The sequence below is a fragment of the Aquarana catesbeiana genome, linkage group LG06, assembly GCF_042186555.1.
Source record: "Aquarana catesbeiana isolate 2022-GZ linkage group LG06, ASM4218655v1, whole genome shotgun sequence".
Lineage (NCBI taxonomy): Eukaryota > Metazoa > Chordata > Amphibia > Anura > Ranidae > Aquarana > Aquarana catesbeiana.
Window position 1 is genome coordinate 308,606,762 of NC_133329.1, and position 19,008 is coordinate 308,625,769.

The window sequence follows — 19,008 nt, forward strand, 5'->3', positions numbered from 1 at the left end:
GAAATACCTATACACGGAGGTCAAGCACTCAACAGAGATGATATAATTTTATTTCAAACTCCACGGGCCAAGGGGGAGACAACAAGAACCTTAAAATGCAAATGCAGCATCATATAAATAGGCAACGTATGTGTCACACAGTCCAAAGTAGCCAACAAATATCACAAAATGCAGGTCAGAGCCTAAAGGGAGAACTCCTTATTTGGAAAAGGTAGCCAACCATGACGTCCCCATGGTGTTGCAGTTATTACATCAATAGTATACCAAATGACAGGCAGCAACCTGCAATATTTGTTTGGAGGCTAATTTGAACTGTATGACACATACTTTGTATATTTATTATAGATGTTGCATTTGCACTTAAAGGTTCTTGTTGCCTCTTGGCCAGTGGAGTTTATGACAAACTTATATTATCTCTGTTAAGTGCTGGACCTCAAGTGGCATTAAACCCAAAAGCAAACATTTATTGTATTGCAGTTTACCAGTTCTTATACAGTATGTGATGGCCGCATTTGTTTTCTATTTTAGGCTTGCTTTCTTCTATTTTCATCTGGTGATCTGGCCAGATGTCTGTTTTTTTAAAAGAACAAGCTGCCCTGAGACGTTATCAGTTACAGAGATGTGCCAAACCATTTACCACCGACAGGGGGGCTTACAATGATCAGTTTTATGTAAAATCTTTATCCTAAAAATACATTTTTTTTGCTGTAACTGCTTATAAAGTATTAGCTGGAGTTTGGCTTCAATTTGTTAATGTATTTAAATCTGCTAGCACATTTAACATTCCCCTCTCACCAAAGGGGGAAATTACCAAAGCATCCAATGCCAGTACATTGTTGAACCTGGAGGCCAGAATGTCCACATCTGGAGTCCCCCTGAAAAACCTAACATGGTAGTTTTCAGCGACAGTCAGAATGGTCTCCCTTCTTTTTTTTTTGTTTACAAACTTTTTTATTTGGTACAAAAACTGGTACAAAGCAGTTTGACAGATATCAAGTACATACAAATGTAGAAAATCATACAATAGATTATATTTACGTTTACAGTGGTGGTACAATTTAGTGCATATATATCAAGTAGTTCCTATAAAGTTTTTTTAACAAAAGAAACAGTAAAAACTCTTAATCCAAATTATAAATTGATTTGCATGAGTGATCCAAGGATTCCATTTTTTGTCAAATATATGTTTTGAATTATTTAGGATATGAAATATTTTTTCCATAAGGAGAATATTGTTGATTCTAGTTTTAAGTTGGGATAGAGGTAATAAGGGGGATTTCCAGTGATATGCAATGAGCCAGTGAATGGCAACGCATACTGTGTGTACCAATCTCATATGTAAAGAATTTAGACCAATGATTGGGTGAGAATAAAAGGCAATTGGAGGGAGTAAGGATAACATTGTAAGTTGAAATAATGGATGCAAATTTTTCAAGCTGTTTCCATATCTGGGAGACTTTCTCACAGTCCCAAAAAATATGTGTAAATGATCCTGTGGTGATACAACCCCTAAAGCAAGTATGGGGTATTGTTGGGAAAATAGTATGAAGTTTGGCAGGAGTATAATACCAACGTGTGAAGAGCTTAACCGCTGTTTCTCTTATTGTGATTGATCTTGTGCATTTGAGGAGATTGGAGATGCAGATGGACCAATTTTCGGTGGAAAAATTAATGTCTAGTTCTTGTTCCCATTTAAGCATATAGGGATGTTTATCTGGGTTGTTAGTATTGGTCAAATTTGAATAAATTTCTGAAATTAAGCCTATTGCTCTGGGTGAGTTAACACAAATTTTTTCAAAAAAATGGTCTCCCTTCTGAGCCCTCCCATGTTCCCTATCAACTGATTAAGGCATACACGTATTGTATCCTTGTACACAGATGAGGTAGATGAACATATTGTTGGATGCAGTTTTTACTATGCCCTCACTTTATTTGCAAAACCCCTTACTGAATTTACACTTTTGTTAAAAATTTTGTATTTACATTTTCTTTTCAAAAGTAAGAACTATCGGTCCCTGAAAAAAACAAAACCAAGAATGGCTAAGTTGACTGCAAAACAAACCAGCAATTGTAAGAATCTATCATAGGTCCAAAACCTGAAAAGGACTTCAAGGGGGTTTATAGAGGTTAAAGGTGCTGGAGGTCAAGTTGTTAAGTAAACTTCAGGTTTAATGGAAGCAATGGTTCTCTATAGCTCTGGTCTTCCGCTAATAACACAAACTCAATAAGGCAGAATACACAACTATTGCAAGTGTATGTAGAAGACTCTTGAGGATCTTAAAATGTTAGTATCCAAGTATGGAATTTTTGGTAACTTTAGTTAAAATATCCCATTTTCATGGACACCTGGGCAATTTGTCTGAAAGCACTTAATGAAAGGCAGCAAACAATGCAACAGAAAACCTTCCATAGAAAGCAATAAAAGTGCTCACTTTCGAGACATGCAGAAAGTCTTTAATCTACTTGAACACTTATCACAATTACATCAAAGGTGCACTATGTGGCACCTAAGCCATAGTCTGTAGAAAACAGAAGCACTGCTCTTAACCAAAATGTAGGGTGAGAAATGGGATTAAAGAACAGAATGTGAACTTATCCTTCTTAGAATTTGCTACAACTAAGATCAGAGCTGCTTCGTTCTCCTACATCTGACTTTTTGTATTTGTATATTATCTATTGATTTTCCCTCTGTCTATCTAAAAGGTCTACAAATTGCAGTGAAATGGCACAGCAGGAACAAATGCACATTCTTACTAGTTTCATTGACTCGTTACAAGAGAAAACATGGATTTTCAAATATATGGGAATTATTATACAGTATTAGGTTAATATTAAGGTCTACACGCAACCTGTTAGCATACGGATGTGGCAATCTACTTCAATCTAACGGCTTATAAATTGTTGAAATTTTGTTCTTGTGATCCCATTCCACCTCTCAGAGACACTATCGCGTACCACACAGGTAAGCTTTGACACAGAAATTTACCCAGGCAGACCCCTGCAGCTGCAAGGGATGAGATCTTGTAAGCATACATTACTGAGGAAAGGATTATCAGTAAATGCACTCACTTTGAATAGGCAAAGTGATAATGGGAGAAAACTGGGCTGTTACCGATTAAAATTCTCATCCATTAATAAATTTTTTTTTTTTTTAAATAGCTTAGTCGACTAATTTCGATTAATTATAACACACATACAGATCCAACTACTTTTAGCTGATTTAGCACCGTTGTTATGGCAACGGCCGGACATAAGGGGGCATGGTTAGGACGTCATAAACTCAGCCTCACCGTGCCCATAATCGCAGCCTCGCCGTGCCCATAATCGCAGCCTCGCCGTGCCCATAATCGCAGCATCGCCACGCCCATAATTGCAGCCACACCGTGCCCATAGTGCTGTCTCGCCGTGCCCATAGTGGCAGCCTCACGGTGCCCATAATGCAGTCTCACCGTGCCCATAATGCAGCCTCACCGTGCCCATAATCGCAGCCTCACCGTGCCCATAATCGCAGCCTCACCGTGCCCATAATCGCAGCCTCACCGTGCCCATAATCGCAGCCTCACCGTGCCCATAATCGCAGCCTCACCGTGCCCATAATCGCAGCCCCACCGTGCCCATAATCGCAGCCCCACCGTGCCCATAATCGCAGCCCCACCGTGCCCATAATCGCAGCCCCACCGTGCCCATAATCGCAGCCCCACCGTGCCCATAATCGCAGCCCCACCGTGCCCATAATCGCAGCCTCACCGTGCCCATAATCGCAGCCTCACCGTGCCCATAATCGCAGCCTCACCGTGCCCATAATCGCAGCCTCACTGTAGTCAGTGCCTGTGCCTGAATTACACAGTCTGCGGGCATCTCCCGCTGTGTGTCTCGGAGCTAAGTGTGAAAACTCTGGCCGCGCTGTGAGGAAAGTCCTGCCCTCCTCCTAGATCAGCTTGTGTGATAGACAGAACACTATGTCTATCACTCGAGCTGATCTAGGAGGAGGGCGGGACTTTTCTCACAGCGCGGCCAAAGTTTTCACACTCAGCTCGGAGACACACAGCGGGAGATGCCCGCAGACTGTATATGACATATAGTGGAGGAGGAGGAGGGAGCGGAGCGCTGCAGCCATAGCTTGGGCCAAAGCGGCCCCAGGGCAGGCAGCCTACCGATCAAAAAATTTTTCATCCAACAAAAAAATTAACGATTAATCGAGGAATTAATCGTTAATTTCCGCAGCCCTAGAGAAAAGTACTAAACCTGGAGCAGACAGAAACCCGAGCAGCTAGTAACTAATCCGCTTCCATCTTCAGCATGTTGAGTTAAGCTTTGAAAATGAAAGATAGATGTTAATTGGTTGCCATGCATAGTTGTTTCAGATTCTGTCTGGTCCAGTCATAGTAATTTCTCCCCAATTTTTTTTTTTTTTTTTTATAAATGTGTGGAGCGGGGAACCATTCCTGAAACCCTGCAGATACAGACAAATGTTTTTCCATTCTGATAGGAAAAGCTTCAATAGGAATAGGAAGAGGTGGAACTTTGGCGGAAGCTTAGCCTGCCAGGAAAGCCTGGCTTTAAGCTGTATCTGCAAGGTTTCTGAAGTTGTTGCAGATATGTGCAGGCATCTTTAACCGCTTGCCGACCAGCGCACGCCGATTTATGTCAGCAGAATGGCACTGTTAGGCAAAAGGTCGTACAGGTACGTCCCCTTTAAGAAGCGGTGTCGCTAGTGCGTGCGCGCTGCCACGGTCTCGGTGACCGCGGGTCCCGCAGACTCGATGTCCGCCGGGTGCCCGCGATCGTGTCACGGAGAGGAAGAACGGGGAGATACTTATGTAAACAAAGCATTCCCCGTTCTGCCTAGTGACAGGACAGTGATCTACTGCTCTCTGTGATCGAGAGCAGTGATCATTGTCCTGCATGTTCAAGCCCAGCCCCCTCACTGTTAGAATCACTCCCTAGGACACACTTAACCCCTTCACTGCGCCCTAGTGGCTAATCCCTTCACTGCCAGTGTCATTTACACAGTAATCAATGCATTTTTAACCTCACTGATCTCTGTATAAATGACAATGGTCCCAAAAATGTGTCAAAAATGTCCGATGTGTCCGCCATAATGTCGCAGTCCCGATAAAAATCACAGATCGCCGCCACTACTAATAAAAAATAAATAAATAAAAATTAAAATGCCATAAAACTATCCCCTATTTTGTAGACTCTGAAAACCAATCAATATACGCTTATTTTTGGTCTTTTTTTATTGGTTGTGCAAAAAATAAAAACCCCAGCAGTGATCAAATACCACCAAAAGAAAGCTATTTGTGGGAACAAAATGATAAAAAAAAAAAATTTGGGGTACAGTGTATCAAGACCGCACAATTGTCATTCAAATTGCGACAGCACTGAAAGCTGAAAAATGGCCTTGGCAGGAAGGTGCGTAAGTGCCTGGTAATGAAGTGGTTAAGGATCAAACCTCTTTTAGACACTTGTTGTTTACAAGTTAAAATTTTTTTTTTTTTTTGCTAGCAGTTTACTTAGAACCCCCAAACATTATATACATTTTTTTTCAAGCACCCGGGAGAATAAAATGGCGGTCGTTGCAATACTTTGTCACACCATATTTGCGCAGCAATCTTACAAGCGCACTTTTTTGGGAAAAAATACACTTTGTGAATTAAAAAATAAGACAACAGTAAAGTTTCTGGGCATGATGGGACTGTGACATCATAAGGGGCAGGGTCACCGGGTGACAGCACCCGGTGACCACGCCCCATGCCTATATAAGTCATCGCGCACAGCTCACACGGCATTACAGCGGGAGACAGCGTTGTGTCAACATCGGAAGAAGAGAAGGAACAAGATGGCGAAGACTGGGCCACCGCTAGCAAAAGAGCGGCAGAAGATAGCGGAGGAGCCCAGCAGAAGAACCGGACACCGGGAGAAGAGGCCAGAGAGCGGGAGAAGAAGCGGACACTGGGAGAAGAGGCGGACACCGGGAGAAGAGGCCGGAGAGAGCGGAGAAATCGGAAGAAGACCCCCAGTGCTGCCTAATAAATTACTTTTAAAACCTGTGTAGTGTGTTTTTTTATTGACACTTTTTCCCTAGGTGAATGGGTAGGGGTACGATGTAGAGCTGCACGATTCTGGCTAAAATGAGAATCACGATTTTTTTGCTTAGAAGAAAGATCACGATTCTTTCAGCGTAACATCATCTTTCACATTAAAACAAAAAAAATTTAGCTAACTTTACTGTTATGGTTTTTTTTTTATTCACTGAAGTGTATTTTTTCCCAAAAAATTGCATTTGAAAGACCGCTGGGCAAATAAAGTGTGACATAAAATATTGCAGCAATTGCCATTTATTTCCCTAGGGTCTCTGCTAAAATATATATAATGTTTGGGGGTTCCAAGTAATTTCCTAGCAAAAAATATTGATTTTAACTTAAGAAAGAAGTGTCAGAAAAAGATTTAGACTTTACGTGGTTAAACTTCCTGCATTTACACGTTGTTTAAAAATTTGGCAGACTGCCAGGATTATTTATTTACACAGTTGTTCTTTCCCTTTGATCCAAGAAGGAAGCTTAGTTACAATGTTTCAATTTAAAAGACTTGGCAGAATGCCTGGATGCTTTCTTTTGACAGCTGAGTGAGCAGATAAAGTCTCTCCACTTGTTTATATGAAAAAATCGGCAAACTCTGCAGGAGATCGTCAGGGGAGGTGAATCGAGATCACGATTTTTTAACGATTAATTGTGCAGCTCTTGTACGATGTACCCCATATTCATTCACATAGGGTGGGGGGCTGGGATCTGGGGCCCCCTTATTAAAGGGGGCTCCCGGATTCCAATAAGCCCTCCGCCTGCAGACCCTGACAACCAATGGCCAGGGTTGGTGGGAAGAGGCCATTTTCCTCATCAACATGGGAACAAGGTGCTTTGGGGTGGGGGGGCCCGCAGGGCGACCCCCTGCCCTAAAGCGCCCACCCCCCCATGTTGAGGGCATGGGGCCTGGTATGGTTCAGGAGGGGGGGGGGGCGCTCGCTCATCCCCACCACCTTTCCTGACCGGCCGGGCTGCATGCTCGGATAAGGGTCTGGTATGGATTTTGGGGGGGATCTCCACTCCAATTTTTCAGCATAGTGGGTTCCCCTTAAAATCCATACCAGACCTAAGGGCCTGGTATGCCCCTGGGGGGGAACCCATGCCTTTTTTTTATTTAAAATTTGGCACAGCGTTCCCCCTCATGATTCATAACAGACAGCTGTCAGCACTGCCTGTCGCTCATCGCGAAAGGAAAAAAGACAGTTTTCCTTTCCCGATGAGCGAGCCAACTCGGCACTGGCCCCCGCGACGGGGCTCGCAGGTGTCAAATCTCGCCGATAACAGCGGCGAGATTGACACAATATTGCGGTCACCTACTGTACAGTTTATGCAAGAGTAGTAGAGCAAAGTCACTTACTGCATCAAAGAGAAGCTAAATCTCCATCCCCAATTCATAATTATTCAATTATGACAAGAAAAGGAGTAGCTGCATATGGGGGCTTGAAAGTGTAAGTAAAGGCAAAACCAAACTCTAAACCTACTCCCACCCACATTCTAAGCCTAATTATCTAACCCTGTAAAGAAAAGATTGCTATACTTAACTAATCTGAAGCCGCTCTAGTCCGGTCTCCAGCGGGGCCCTCTGTAAGCACAAGAAAGTCGACAACGGCTGGGAAATGCCTGGGAAGTGAGGTCACACACAGACTTGCTATGGGGCTTTTGTTGTTGGCTGCCTCTCCTGCACACTGAAGCCGCCACTGACAGCTCAGCCTGGGAGCAGAGCACCTGCAGAATAAGTATAGCAATCTTTTCTTCACAGGGTTAGATAAACTAAGCTTAAAATGGGAGTGGGAGTAGGTGTAGAGCTAGTTAGGTTTTTCCTCTACTTCCACTTTAAATGCAAACTTTCTGTTAATTTGCATGGTAAATAGAAACATTGTGATTGCATAAAACTTTTTCTTCACATAAGGGTTCCACAGTTTCTAAACTAATCATTTTGTTAGTCTAAGTAGCAATTTTGGATACAAACTGCATTTTGGATGAGTGGATTTTTTTTTTCCCGTCTCATACTTCTGGGATATTTTGTAAATGTATGCCCGAACAACCTCTAGAGCAATGGAAAAGTTGAGTCTACTCCAGTCACATACAATGTATTTTGCAGTGACTCAAATAGCACAGATGATCTAATTCCCAAATTATCAATGTCATGCAGATTTACATGGCCTTTTCTATTTTGGATCTGTTTTTCTAACCTTTTGAACACACAAGGTTGGGGATGGGTGGTTTGGCACCCACTACTTAGGCTTAGGCATAGTTGGTTCAGACAGCAATGTGGAAATGCAGGACTGATATAAAAGGGGCCCTGAAAGATTGTTATTTTTCTAGAGTATAGGTAATAAACCTGTAGTTCTTTAGATGCTACGGAGCATTTCCACTTAGCCAAAGCCTAGTAGGTCATGTTGTAACTTGTACTTCCACAGCCAAATAGACAAAACATAAAACAACGTGTTTGATATGCTTACCACCATGTTATAGGCTTCTGGAACCTCAATTTCAAACTGGAACTTGCCGCCTTGGTAATAACCCTCATCTGTAAAACAGTAAAAATGTAATTTAATGGATGCAGTCATGCTTTACCGCACACTGTACGCTTGTCATAAAGAGAGCATTCATCCATGTAACACTGTCTAATGTGCACATTTCTCTAAAGCCTGTGCACAATGAGTATTACATCAAGTAGAACTTATCCAGCTTTATGTTCCACTCATAGCTAATTAAGCAGTGAGCGACAGCGGTTCCTGGGTTGCTTCCATCACTTCTGTTTCAATCACTTTATTGGCATCATAGTATTAAAATGAAATGCAGTATACTTATTTAGAAACACGGGATTATATGCTGTTAATTTTGAACAACAGACAAAACTGCTATTCTTAGAATTGGGACAGTGTATAGTATAGTATGTTTCACAGCTTATGATATCAGCCATTCATGAGCTGGTCTTACCCTAAGCCTGTCAGATGTAGCTGCATGTGTTTAGTTGGCAGATGCCTTTGCTCTGCTCCCTTGCACTACATAAGTATAGCCACATTGTGTTTGTATTAAAGTAAAATTGACACCACTAATACACAGGCATTCATGATACGCTTGCATACACTGGAACACTCAAAACATAGGCAACTGTGACTGAATCATATAAAGGGTTTGAACCCCACATTGCGCACTTCCATGATACACAGCCTGGGAACAGCTGTATATATAGCTTTCTATATAGCCCACTCTCCCTCTATTGTTATCTGCTTAAAACAGTCTAGAAGAGCATCAGAGATATACAGTGTCTCTGGGACTGGTGGGCAAGGAGTGGTGGCAGGTTTACTTTAATGCACAAAATCAGGCCTCAGGAACAATACCCAGATAGTGTTATGCTGCATAGATCTTGAACTGCAACAAAAATACTAATCCAGTGTCTATAAAACTTCGGTCTATGGCAAAGCATATGTATTAAACAGCTGACAGTGCCAGAGCATCTCGGACAGCAAGGTGAATCGATTCTGCCCCATAAATGTAATTTCTATGGGTATAATGGACCCTAAATAATATAAATGAGTCAATTTCTGTAATGAGGAAATAAGAGTGGGCCAACAAATGTGTGTGTAGTTTTCTGCTATCTATCCCCCCAGAGGCGGCGACTTCTGCCTCTCCTGGAGGTTATGAGAAAATTAAGTGTTTTTTTTTTTTTCCTCTTCTCTAGTCTACCAATCACCCAGTTGCTATGATCATATTGAATTATATTGTGTATTATGGCATGTTTTGTTTTTCCTAATGTACTTTGTTAGATTTTGACTGTTAAATTATTTGTCAGCTATCATATCCTGCAAGAAAGAAAAGTGAATCCTGAGGAAGCTCAGACTGACATTGATGGATATGGTTTTGGCACATCAAAAACCCCAATTTCCAATGTTTGATTTCCCTTCTGGACAAATACTGGGAATGTATTGTGTTATGTAGCTACAGTGGGTACTGGCTCTAGTGCCATAGTCCTTTGATCATCAAATCTCCCTATGTCTTGTCTCCATCTCTCTCCAAAACGAATACGCACCGTAAAAGCAGCCAAAATAAGAACGGAATATACAGTATCTCACAAAAGTTAGTACACCCCTCACATTTTTATAAATATTTTATTATATCTTTTCACGTGACAACACTGAAGAAATTACACTTTGCTACAATGTAAAGTAGTGAGTGTACAGCTTGTATAACAGTGTAAATTTGCTGTCCCCTCAAAATAACTCAACACACAGCAATTAATGTCTAAACCGCTGGCAACATGAGTACACTCCTAAGTGAAAATGTCTAAATTGGGCCCAATTAGCCATTTTTCCTCCATGGTGTGATGTGACTCATTAGTGTTACAAGGTCTCAGGTGTCAATTGGAAGCAGGTGTGTTAAGTTTGTTGCCAGCGGTTTAGACATTAATGGCTGTGTGTTGAGTCATTTTGAGGGGGACAGAAAATTTACACTCTTACAAAAACGTGAGGGGTGTACTCACTTTTGTGAGATACTGTTTATCTCCAATCAGACTTGTTTTAGTAACATTTGGAAAAGCTACCATACTAAGGATGGCGAAAGGGTTATACACTAGTGGGGATTGGCTGGGCTGCATTAGGATAGCATGGCGGAGTTTTAGATATTGGTAGAAAAACTTATGCGAAAGATGAAACTGATCGAGTGTCTGATAAGGAAGAAGCGTATTATTGTCAAACAACTGATACTTTACACCTGCCTGCTTCCAACGTCTAAAGTTATTTAATTTTGACAATTTAAGGGCTGTCCCACTACTGTCTGAATAGCTTTCTAAGTCTTATGAATCAGCAAAAAGGTGGGGAATTGTTGTAAAGTATGAAAACATCTGGCCTCCAACATAGAGACCAGTGGATCTTGCGGTATTTCAGACAGCAACACCCTTTGTATAGGGTCCTGCAAAGCCAATTCTTCACATCCAGTAAAATGCTGAGCCTGGGAGGACAAAAAATACAATTTGGAGTTCGGAACTGCCAACCCGCCACTATCCTTTGGGAGTTGCAGTGCCTCCAATTTGATCCTAGGCCATCAACCTTTCCAGAGGAGGTGTCTGAACAAAGAATCAATCTTCCTAAAAAAAATTTGGAGTACCCATATAGGAGCATTATGGAGGACGTATAGCAAGTGCGGCAACCAGACCATTTTTCAGATTATTTTATTAATCCCAAAGGGAAGTCATTGTGATATAGTTACATTGAACAAAGACAACACAAAATCACAATAATGAACAGAACAAGACAGAACAAAATCACCAATAAAACAAAATAAAACTATACTCTAAACCAGCCATACTATTAAAATGCAACATAGAATAAACAACACAGATTGAAAAATAACAAAAAACCAAACTACTGAAATGCAAATAATACACCACTTTCTCTAGCATTACCCCAAATAACAATTAACATAATGCCAACATACTACGGTATAAAACATAAATAACAATCCAGATCATAAACCAGATAAAGTTTTCACCTCCAGCCATCAAAGAGAAGAATTATATAATTTGATGTCCACAGGCAAAAACAATTTCCTGTGTCGCTCTGTAGTGCATCATGGATGTACTGTCACTGATTGAACGTACCTTGAACAACATTCTCCTCTACAACACTGTTAAAGACTGCAACTCCAATCCAACAACATCACTGGCCTTGCAAATCAGTTTGTGGAGTCTGTTGGTGTCAGCCACCCTAAGCCTGCTTCCCCAGCACACCACTGCAAACATGAGCGTGCTTGGCCACCACAGACTCCTAAAACATCTTCAGCATAGTTTGGAAGATGTTAAAAGACCTTAGTCTCCTTAAAAAATAGAGGCGGCTCTGGTCCTTCCTATAGAGCACTTCAGTGTTCTTGCTCCAGTCCAGCTGATTATCTATGTGCACCCCCAGATACTTGCAACTCTCTACTACATCCACATCTATTCCTCGGATGGAGACGAAGGGGAGGTCACTGGTGCCTTCCTCCTTCTCAAATCCACAACCAGCTCTTTTTTCTTTGTCACATTTAGATGCAGATAATATTTTTTACAGGTTTTACCCTACCCACAACAGGGATAGGCAATTTACACCAAGCGACACTGATTACTTTTCCATTTTATAAATAATGGATCTGTATTCAAAATAGTATAATATAATAATCTAAAAGAACCATGAATGCCCAGATATTAAAAAAAGAGAAGACCAAAACAATCTGACTAGCAACAGTGGAAAAAAAAAAAATCAATATACTTCAGTAGTCTCATAATTAGATGGTTACATAAAGTCCTCCAGTGGGCAAATAAAGTGTCATATGATCTATCACATATTTTTAGTATAAATAGAACACATCTGTCCTGAAAAGCCCCTAGTCTGCAACACCACTACTGGCACAAAGTGGAAAAAATATTGCACCACTACAAACCTGACAAGAGAAGGATGGCCATGAAAACTCACAGACTGGGCAAGTAGGGTATAAGATACAAAAACAGCAAAGTTAATCTTAAGTGAGCTGTAAAGATCAGCAGGGATGGCAGAATCTGTCCATAGGACCACATTAATGTGGAATTCCAAGCTCTAATTAAGCTTAAATGTCTCCCACCCTCTACTAACTCCTATTCTAACTATACTGTAGAAGAAAGATGCAGATACTTATCCATTCTCAGTTCACTATGGTCTGGTCACGTGATCTGGTCCCAGTGACGGCTTCAGAAGACAGGAGGGACAGCCAGCAATGCCTATGGGTGACGTCACCGCTCAGGCATTCCATCTGTTGTCTGCACTCTCCCCTGCATCTTCCTTCTACAGTGCAGTTCAAAGCTGGCCAGTGGGGAGAGATCACGTGACCAGACTGAGAATAGGCAAGTATATACAGTACCTCTTCCTTCTACAGGATAGTTAGAATAGGAGTTAGAAGGCAGGTGTGAGCAGTTCTAGGCTAAGTTACAGCCTGGAATTTCACTTTAAGCTGTACACTCCCACAGAGCTGGGCTTTAAGGAAAGTGGCAAAAAAAGAAGGGGCAATAAAGTACAAAATAAGAATACACATTTGGAGTACACCAAACAGAATGTGGCAGACTCACAGTCAGATGAGACTAAAATTGAATTTTCTGGTCATCATGGGAAACGCTATGCATGGCACAAACCCAGCACTTCCCATCACTGAGAAGACCACAGTGAAGGATGGCGGTGGCAGCATCATGCTGTGGGGATGCTTTTCATTAGCAGGAACAGGAAAACTGGTCATTATTGAAGAAAAGACAGATGGCACCAAATTCTCGAAGAAAACTTGTTTCAGTCTGTCAGATATTTGAGACTGGGATGGAGGTTCACCATCCAGCAGGACAATGATTCTGAACATACTACTAAAATTATACTTTTGCAAGGCATTGTATATCTGAATAGCTGACACACATCACTACCTCTGTCAAACAGACAGAAAGATCATCCTAATAACGCAATTCTATTAGAATTCCCAGCATGCTTTGCAAACTGAGTGACATGGAACCACCCTCCAACTACTGTTTTTTTGTAAAATATTGTACAAATAATTAAATTTAAATCAGTTTACACACATTTACCAAAAACTAGGAGTCGACTGATATCGTTTTTATAGGGCCGATACCGATTTTTAGGCCGCTTTTCAGGCCGATATCAGATGCCAATATTCTGTGCATCACCATTCACCTGCCACCAGATGCAGCGTGTCACTTGCCACTGTCACCCAGATGCAGTTGTCACTACTTACACTACTTCTGGCAGCCCCTCCCCAGTGGTGTCCGAGCAGGTAAACTTCCACATGCAGGTAGGCGATGAGAGATGACGTAACTATCTCTCTGCTCACTCGCAGCTGCAGCTCTGTCAAGAGCAGCCTTCACAGCCCTGCAGTAGGGGTGGAACAGCGTTGATGTGAGGCAGGCAGTGAGAGATGTCATCTCTCTTCTGCCTACTGCACTGCTGAGAGATTGGCAGAGACTGCAGCAAGCGCTGGGCTGACAGGGGGAGGAAATCTGATCAATATCGACAATATTGGTAAGTTTCTGACCGAAAAATGTGAATATTTGCCGCTCTGATAATCGGTCAACCTCTACCAAAAACCATTACAGTTTCCCTTTAAAACTGCTATTTAGGCAACAGGAAATTTGACTTAAATACATAATACCATAAAAAAAGTAAACATGCATATTTGGTGTTATATTAATCCTAACTGCCAAGAAGGTATTAACATATTTTGCAAAAAATTCTACAAAAAATAAAAAGGTGGTCTCCAGTTTCCTTGCTAATTAATACAGGACTGGGAGTTAAAGAAAGTAAAGGTGTAAAGACCTGCAGGGTCTTTTTACCATGGGCTGCTGGGTTCAAGTTTCTGTATGCTTCATTGCCAGGATCAGCAACGATTTTCAGCATACCTTTTATATTAAGTGGAGCTTCATTTGTCTTTATTTAGGGCTTCACTGAGACAAGCAGTATCAAGCCACAGGTCCCACAATCAACGCAAGTCTAGAACTCTAGCAGGCCAATCAATGCCATGCAGCTAAATATCTACCCTTTGTATTTTCCTTCCTTGACTGCCCCATCCCTTATTTTTTAAGGATTTTTTTGTATGTTATATGGTCATACAGTCTAGACAGAGTCTTTATAAAAGTGCATTAAAGAAAGCTCTACACACAATAAAGACTTTGACTAATTCAGTCTTCCTTATGGAACCTTCAGTGATGAAACAGACCCAATATTCCACAACTCTCACAGACTGACATTGGCTTAACCTCACAGTAAGACTCATGTATATTTAATACATACAGATATAAAATAAGCAGTGGTTCAATGCAAGAGAAGTCTGGACGAAACGAGATCCAGCTCTTGTCAGCAAAGCCCCTTCTTTATGTGAAACAGGAGAAGTTCATAAAACAATGATATGTAAATGTGCAACAGTGTGTCCTCAATGTGATCATCTGATTAACATGCTCGCTGGCCTTGGAGTGAAGGGGTGGGCACAGAGCACATCATTTACACCCAACTGAGCATCTCCAGGACACGATAGAGTGAAGAAACATGCAGCTGGGTGGGAAATCAACAAAAAGCACCAATATGGAAAGTAGACTCAGGATCTTGTGCTGTGAAGAAACAGTTGGCATTATAGATAATGTGACTTTAGACACAGAACCATGACAATCATGGCTTGTAATGGTAAACAAGAGGTTAATTATGATATGCAAAACAGTCAAAGAAGAACTTAAAGACGGTATCTGGACTACATCTATAGAAAACTACAGCATTAAATTACCAATTATCACTTTGTTCTCACTTTCTGAAGCAAGTTTGTATTGTACACATGCAGAGAAGAGGAAACCAATACTGATGTCTTGGGCATATCTTTAAAGACCAACTCCAGGCAAAAAAAAAAGCTTTGCTGAGGTTAATTGCTCATTTATGTCTAGGGTAACAATAAAAGAAGACATGCATACTCAATCCTCGGCTTCTCCCCACAGCTTCTCAAACCCCCCACCCCCCGGTCTAGCAGTTTAGGGTCCTGACATCATCAAGATTAGAGTGGGGTCCATGGCCCTGCTCTAGACATGAGGAGGCTGAGGAACAGTCCACAGCCAGGTTGTGGGAGAGCGTCACCTGCCTGGGGAGCAGAGGATCAGATCAGTGAAATTGTTTCTCCTCTCCCCTAGACAAAATGAGCCATTAACCCATGCAGGGTGGGCATAGCTCTGCTACAAGGTATCATTTTATATCTGTCCAGAGTTGGGCTTTAAGTCAACGAAGAACAGTGACATTAAAGTACAACTAAACTACATATTTAAAACTGAACTCCAAGATAAGCAAATACTGTCTAAACACGTGTATTCTTTCTTGAATCCTGGTGTGCTGTGTGTATTTAAATCAGTTCTGTGCGGTAATCCAGTGTGAAACTTCCCCTGTGTGCAGGAGCTTCCTGTGATAAAGACCAATTACTGCTGCTCCCTCTCCTCCTGCAGGGTGATTGGTCTGTTTCCGGCTCCTCCCGTAGTTTTCTGTCAGTGTTCTGTCAGAACCCGTTAGATTTCGTAATGAAGTAATGTTCTGTCGCGGCCATCTTTGTACACCCCCACTCTGCCGCATTAAGCCTACAGTCAGAAGTCGGCAAGCAGACATCTTTTTACACCCACCGAAGTCTTGTGTTTTACATTTATTTTTACCAGTAAACTCAGCTTATATAGTGAAATACAGTATTTAGAAATCCGTGACACTGTTTTGAATTTGAAAAGCAGCGGCAAGCCTGCTGATCTCACAGGTTTGCTAATCTGACAGAACACCGCTGCTTACTGCTTATACTATTCAACATCAAAACAGTCTGACAGATTTAAAAATACTGTATTTCACTATATAAGCTCAATTCACTAGTAAAAATAAAGCATGAAATGCAAGACTTGGCTGGGTGTAAAAAAGATGTCCGCTTGCCGCCCTCTGACTGTAGGCTTAATGCGGCCAAGTGCGGGGTGTACCAAGATGGTCGCGATGGAACGTCACTTCCGTGACGATATTTGGAGGGTCGCCTAATCTGACGGAACAGAGGCAGCCTGTAGTGGGTGGGGCCTGCTGGGCCCCTCCCACAGTTCTGCTCTCTACAGAGGCTATGTACAGCACAGTGATGCAGTCACTGCTACTTGGCTTTTGGTGTACTTAAAGTGAATTTATATACTTTACGGCAATGGAGGGATGCGTTTTAATGAAAGTTTTTGTGCCTGGAGTTCAGCTTTACATTTTGTCCCAGTTGAGCTCACATACAATCTAGGTATAGTAGCCAAGTGATTAGAAAAAAAAAAAAAAAAAACTTCCATTTCTTTTTTTTTTCTCAGTTTGAGGTCATTAGGTTTACCTGCACGTGAGCAGGAAGTCCTTCATTTTCAGCATCCTTACAGTGCCGTGATCTAGATGGCATCATGTCATCACTCTGGCAGAGGGATCTCTTGCGCAATGGCCAAAATATTGTTTTGAATAGGCCAACACTACACCAACATGCTGTGTTGATGTGTGTTGGCTGAAAATGGAACATGCAGCATTTAAGCACAGAACAAAACAAAAAATTTTAAATAAATTCACAGAAAGGCAATGACACGTGTCAACATGCAAGCAATACAAGTGGTGTGAATTCAGCCTAAACTAAACCTATCAGTCATTTAATTTAAACTACTCCCTAAGAGTACCTTGGGCTGAAAATCTCTGAGCTACACTGATACTGAGATTTATTTGGATACTAAAGGCTTATCTTCCTTTGTTTTTACTCTGTTGCTTGACTTTCTTGACTTTGGGAATAAGCTCCACCCATTGGTCATTCCCTTTTTAATGAAACTGCATTGCAACAGTGTCCAAAAAAGCTAACTCTTATTGCTGCACATGGCAAAATGTTCTCACCTACATTGCTCTCCCTTGTTTATAGTAAAAATTGCAGGAAAATGGTGGAAAAAGTGACAAGTTTTGATGGCTTGATTTCTTGACAACGATTTACTTTATTGTCACTTGATCACCTCATCTTATGGCATACTATATGGATAATTTTATTCTGACCAGGCATGTTCTCTGGCTCGCTAATACTGGATAACACCACATTTGTTGTCCTTGGTTCCCGCTTAAAAGAATACATTATAACAAAGTTACTCTCACTGAACAGGAGAGCTAGGCTGAATTTATCCCAGAACTCAGAGAAAACAAGTCATAAAGCACCAACGTGAAACCAATTTCGCATGTGCGCATGGGTTTTTGTGAGCCAATAAAACAGTAATAGTGGGGTTACCTACGTGGTATGGTTTTTAAAAAATTGAAGCAAGGTCAGTGCTTTTCGTGTAAGGAACCATTTCCCAATTTCTAAATATTTTAACTACAGCCAGCTTAGGGAATGTCTTTGTTGTTACAGTAGTGCTTGCTAAATGGAGCTTTTGCCATTTGCATATACGTCCAAATACACAATGTATTAGACAGGGACTGATCATCTGCAAAAGCACAACTCACTCATATCTTTCTTTTTCTCACCCCAATGCACACATACCCAGGTCCAATTAAACCGTAGTGCAATAAAATGGTTTAAACATCGAAAGTTTATGTATTTTTGGCCCAACTAACATTTTAACATTTGCTTTCTGCATTATATAACCCAAGTTATTTAACCTACAAATCTGAAAATACTGCTTCTAGAGCATAGGTGCTCAACTTGTGGCCCTCCAGCTGTTGCGGAACTACAATACTCATCATGCTTTAGCCTTTGGCTTCAGCCTTGCAATGCCTCATGGGACTTGTAGTTCCTCAACAGCGGGAGGGCCACAGGTTGAGTACCATGTGCTAAAGGAAAAGATGTTCAAAAAGTACCTTAGGCTAGTGTTAAAGCCTTGTGAATTAAGCCTACTGTATTTTGTTTCATTAAGCCTGAGCAAACTAAATGTATTGAAGCCTAAAGATGGCCATACACAGGTGTTATTTAGATAGAAAAAAAATGATTTTGGAACATTCACTCAATTTTATAATAGGTAATGGGTTAACATTGATAGTCATTTTCGACATTCCAAAATCTGATGGTAATAAGCAAACAAAATTTTGAAGCATTTCTGAGAAACATTTGCAAGGTCTAATATGGCATTATCATATGTACTCGATATTTTTTTTGTATGAATGTCCATACCAAAATCTACTAGTTTATGGCCAGCTTAAGCGGTACAATAAAGCACAGCCAATGCGCAGCTTTACTAAGGAGGAAGTTATGTGTGAATATTTGTAACATGCAAATATGGTTGTACACACACACACACACACACACACTGAAAGATTTAGTTCCTCTTCATGTTCAGCTTTCTAGCAGAAGCCTGAAGATTTTGTGCCAATATCGTCTGGTATTTCAAACTGTTCATAATTCCCTCTACCTTGACTAGGGCCCCTGTTCCAGCTGAAGAAAA

General features: G+C 41.2%; 1 protein-coding gene across 5 annotated transcripts in view; it reads right to left on the minus strand.

Moving 5' to 3' along the window:
* UBE2F (ubiquitin conjugating enzyme E2 F (putative)) overlaps window positions 1-19,008 on the minus strand; it is a 497,889-nt gene that overhangs the window by 277,920 nt on the left and 200,961 nt on the right. For all 5 annotated transcript variants that reach the window (XM_073633595.1, XM_073633593.1, XM_073633591.1 and 2 more), the window contains exon 5: window positions 8,549-8,616. In XM_073633595.1, coding sequence (XP_073489696.1) covers window positions 8,549-8,616 — 68 coding nt within the window. The remainder of the gene's footprint in view (window positions 1-8,548; window positions 8,617-19,008) is intronic.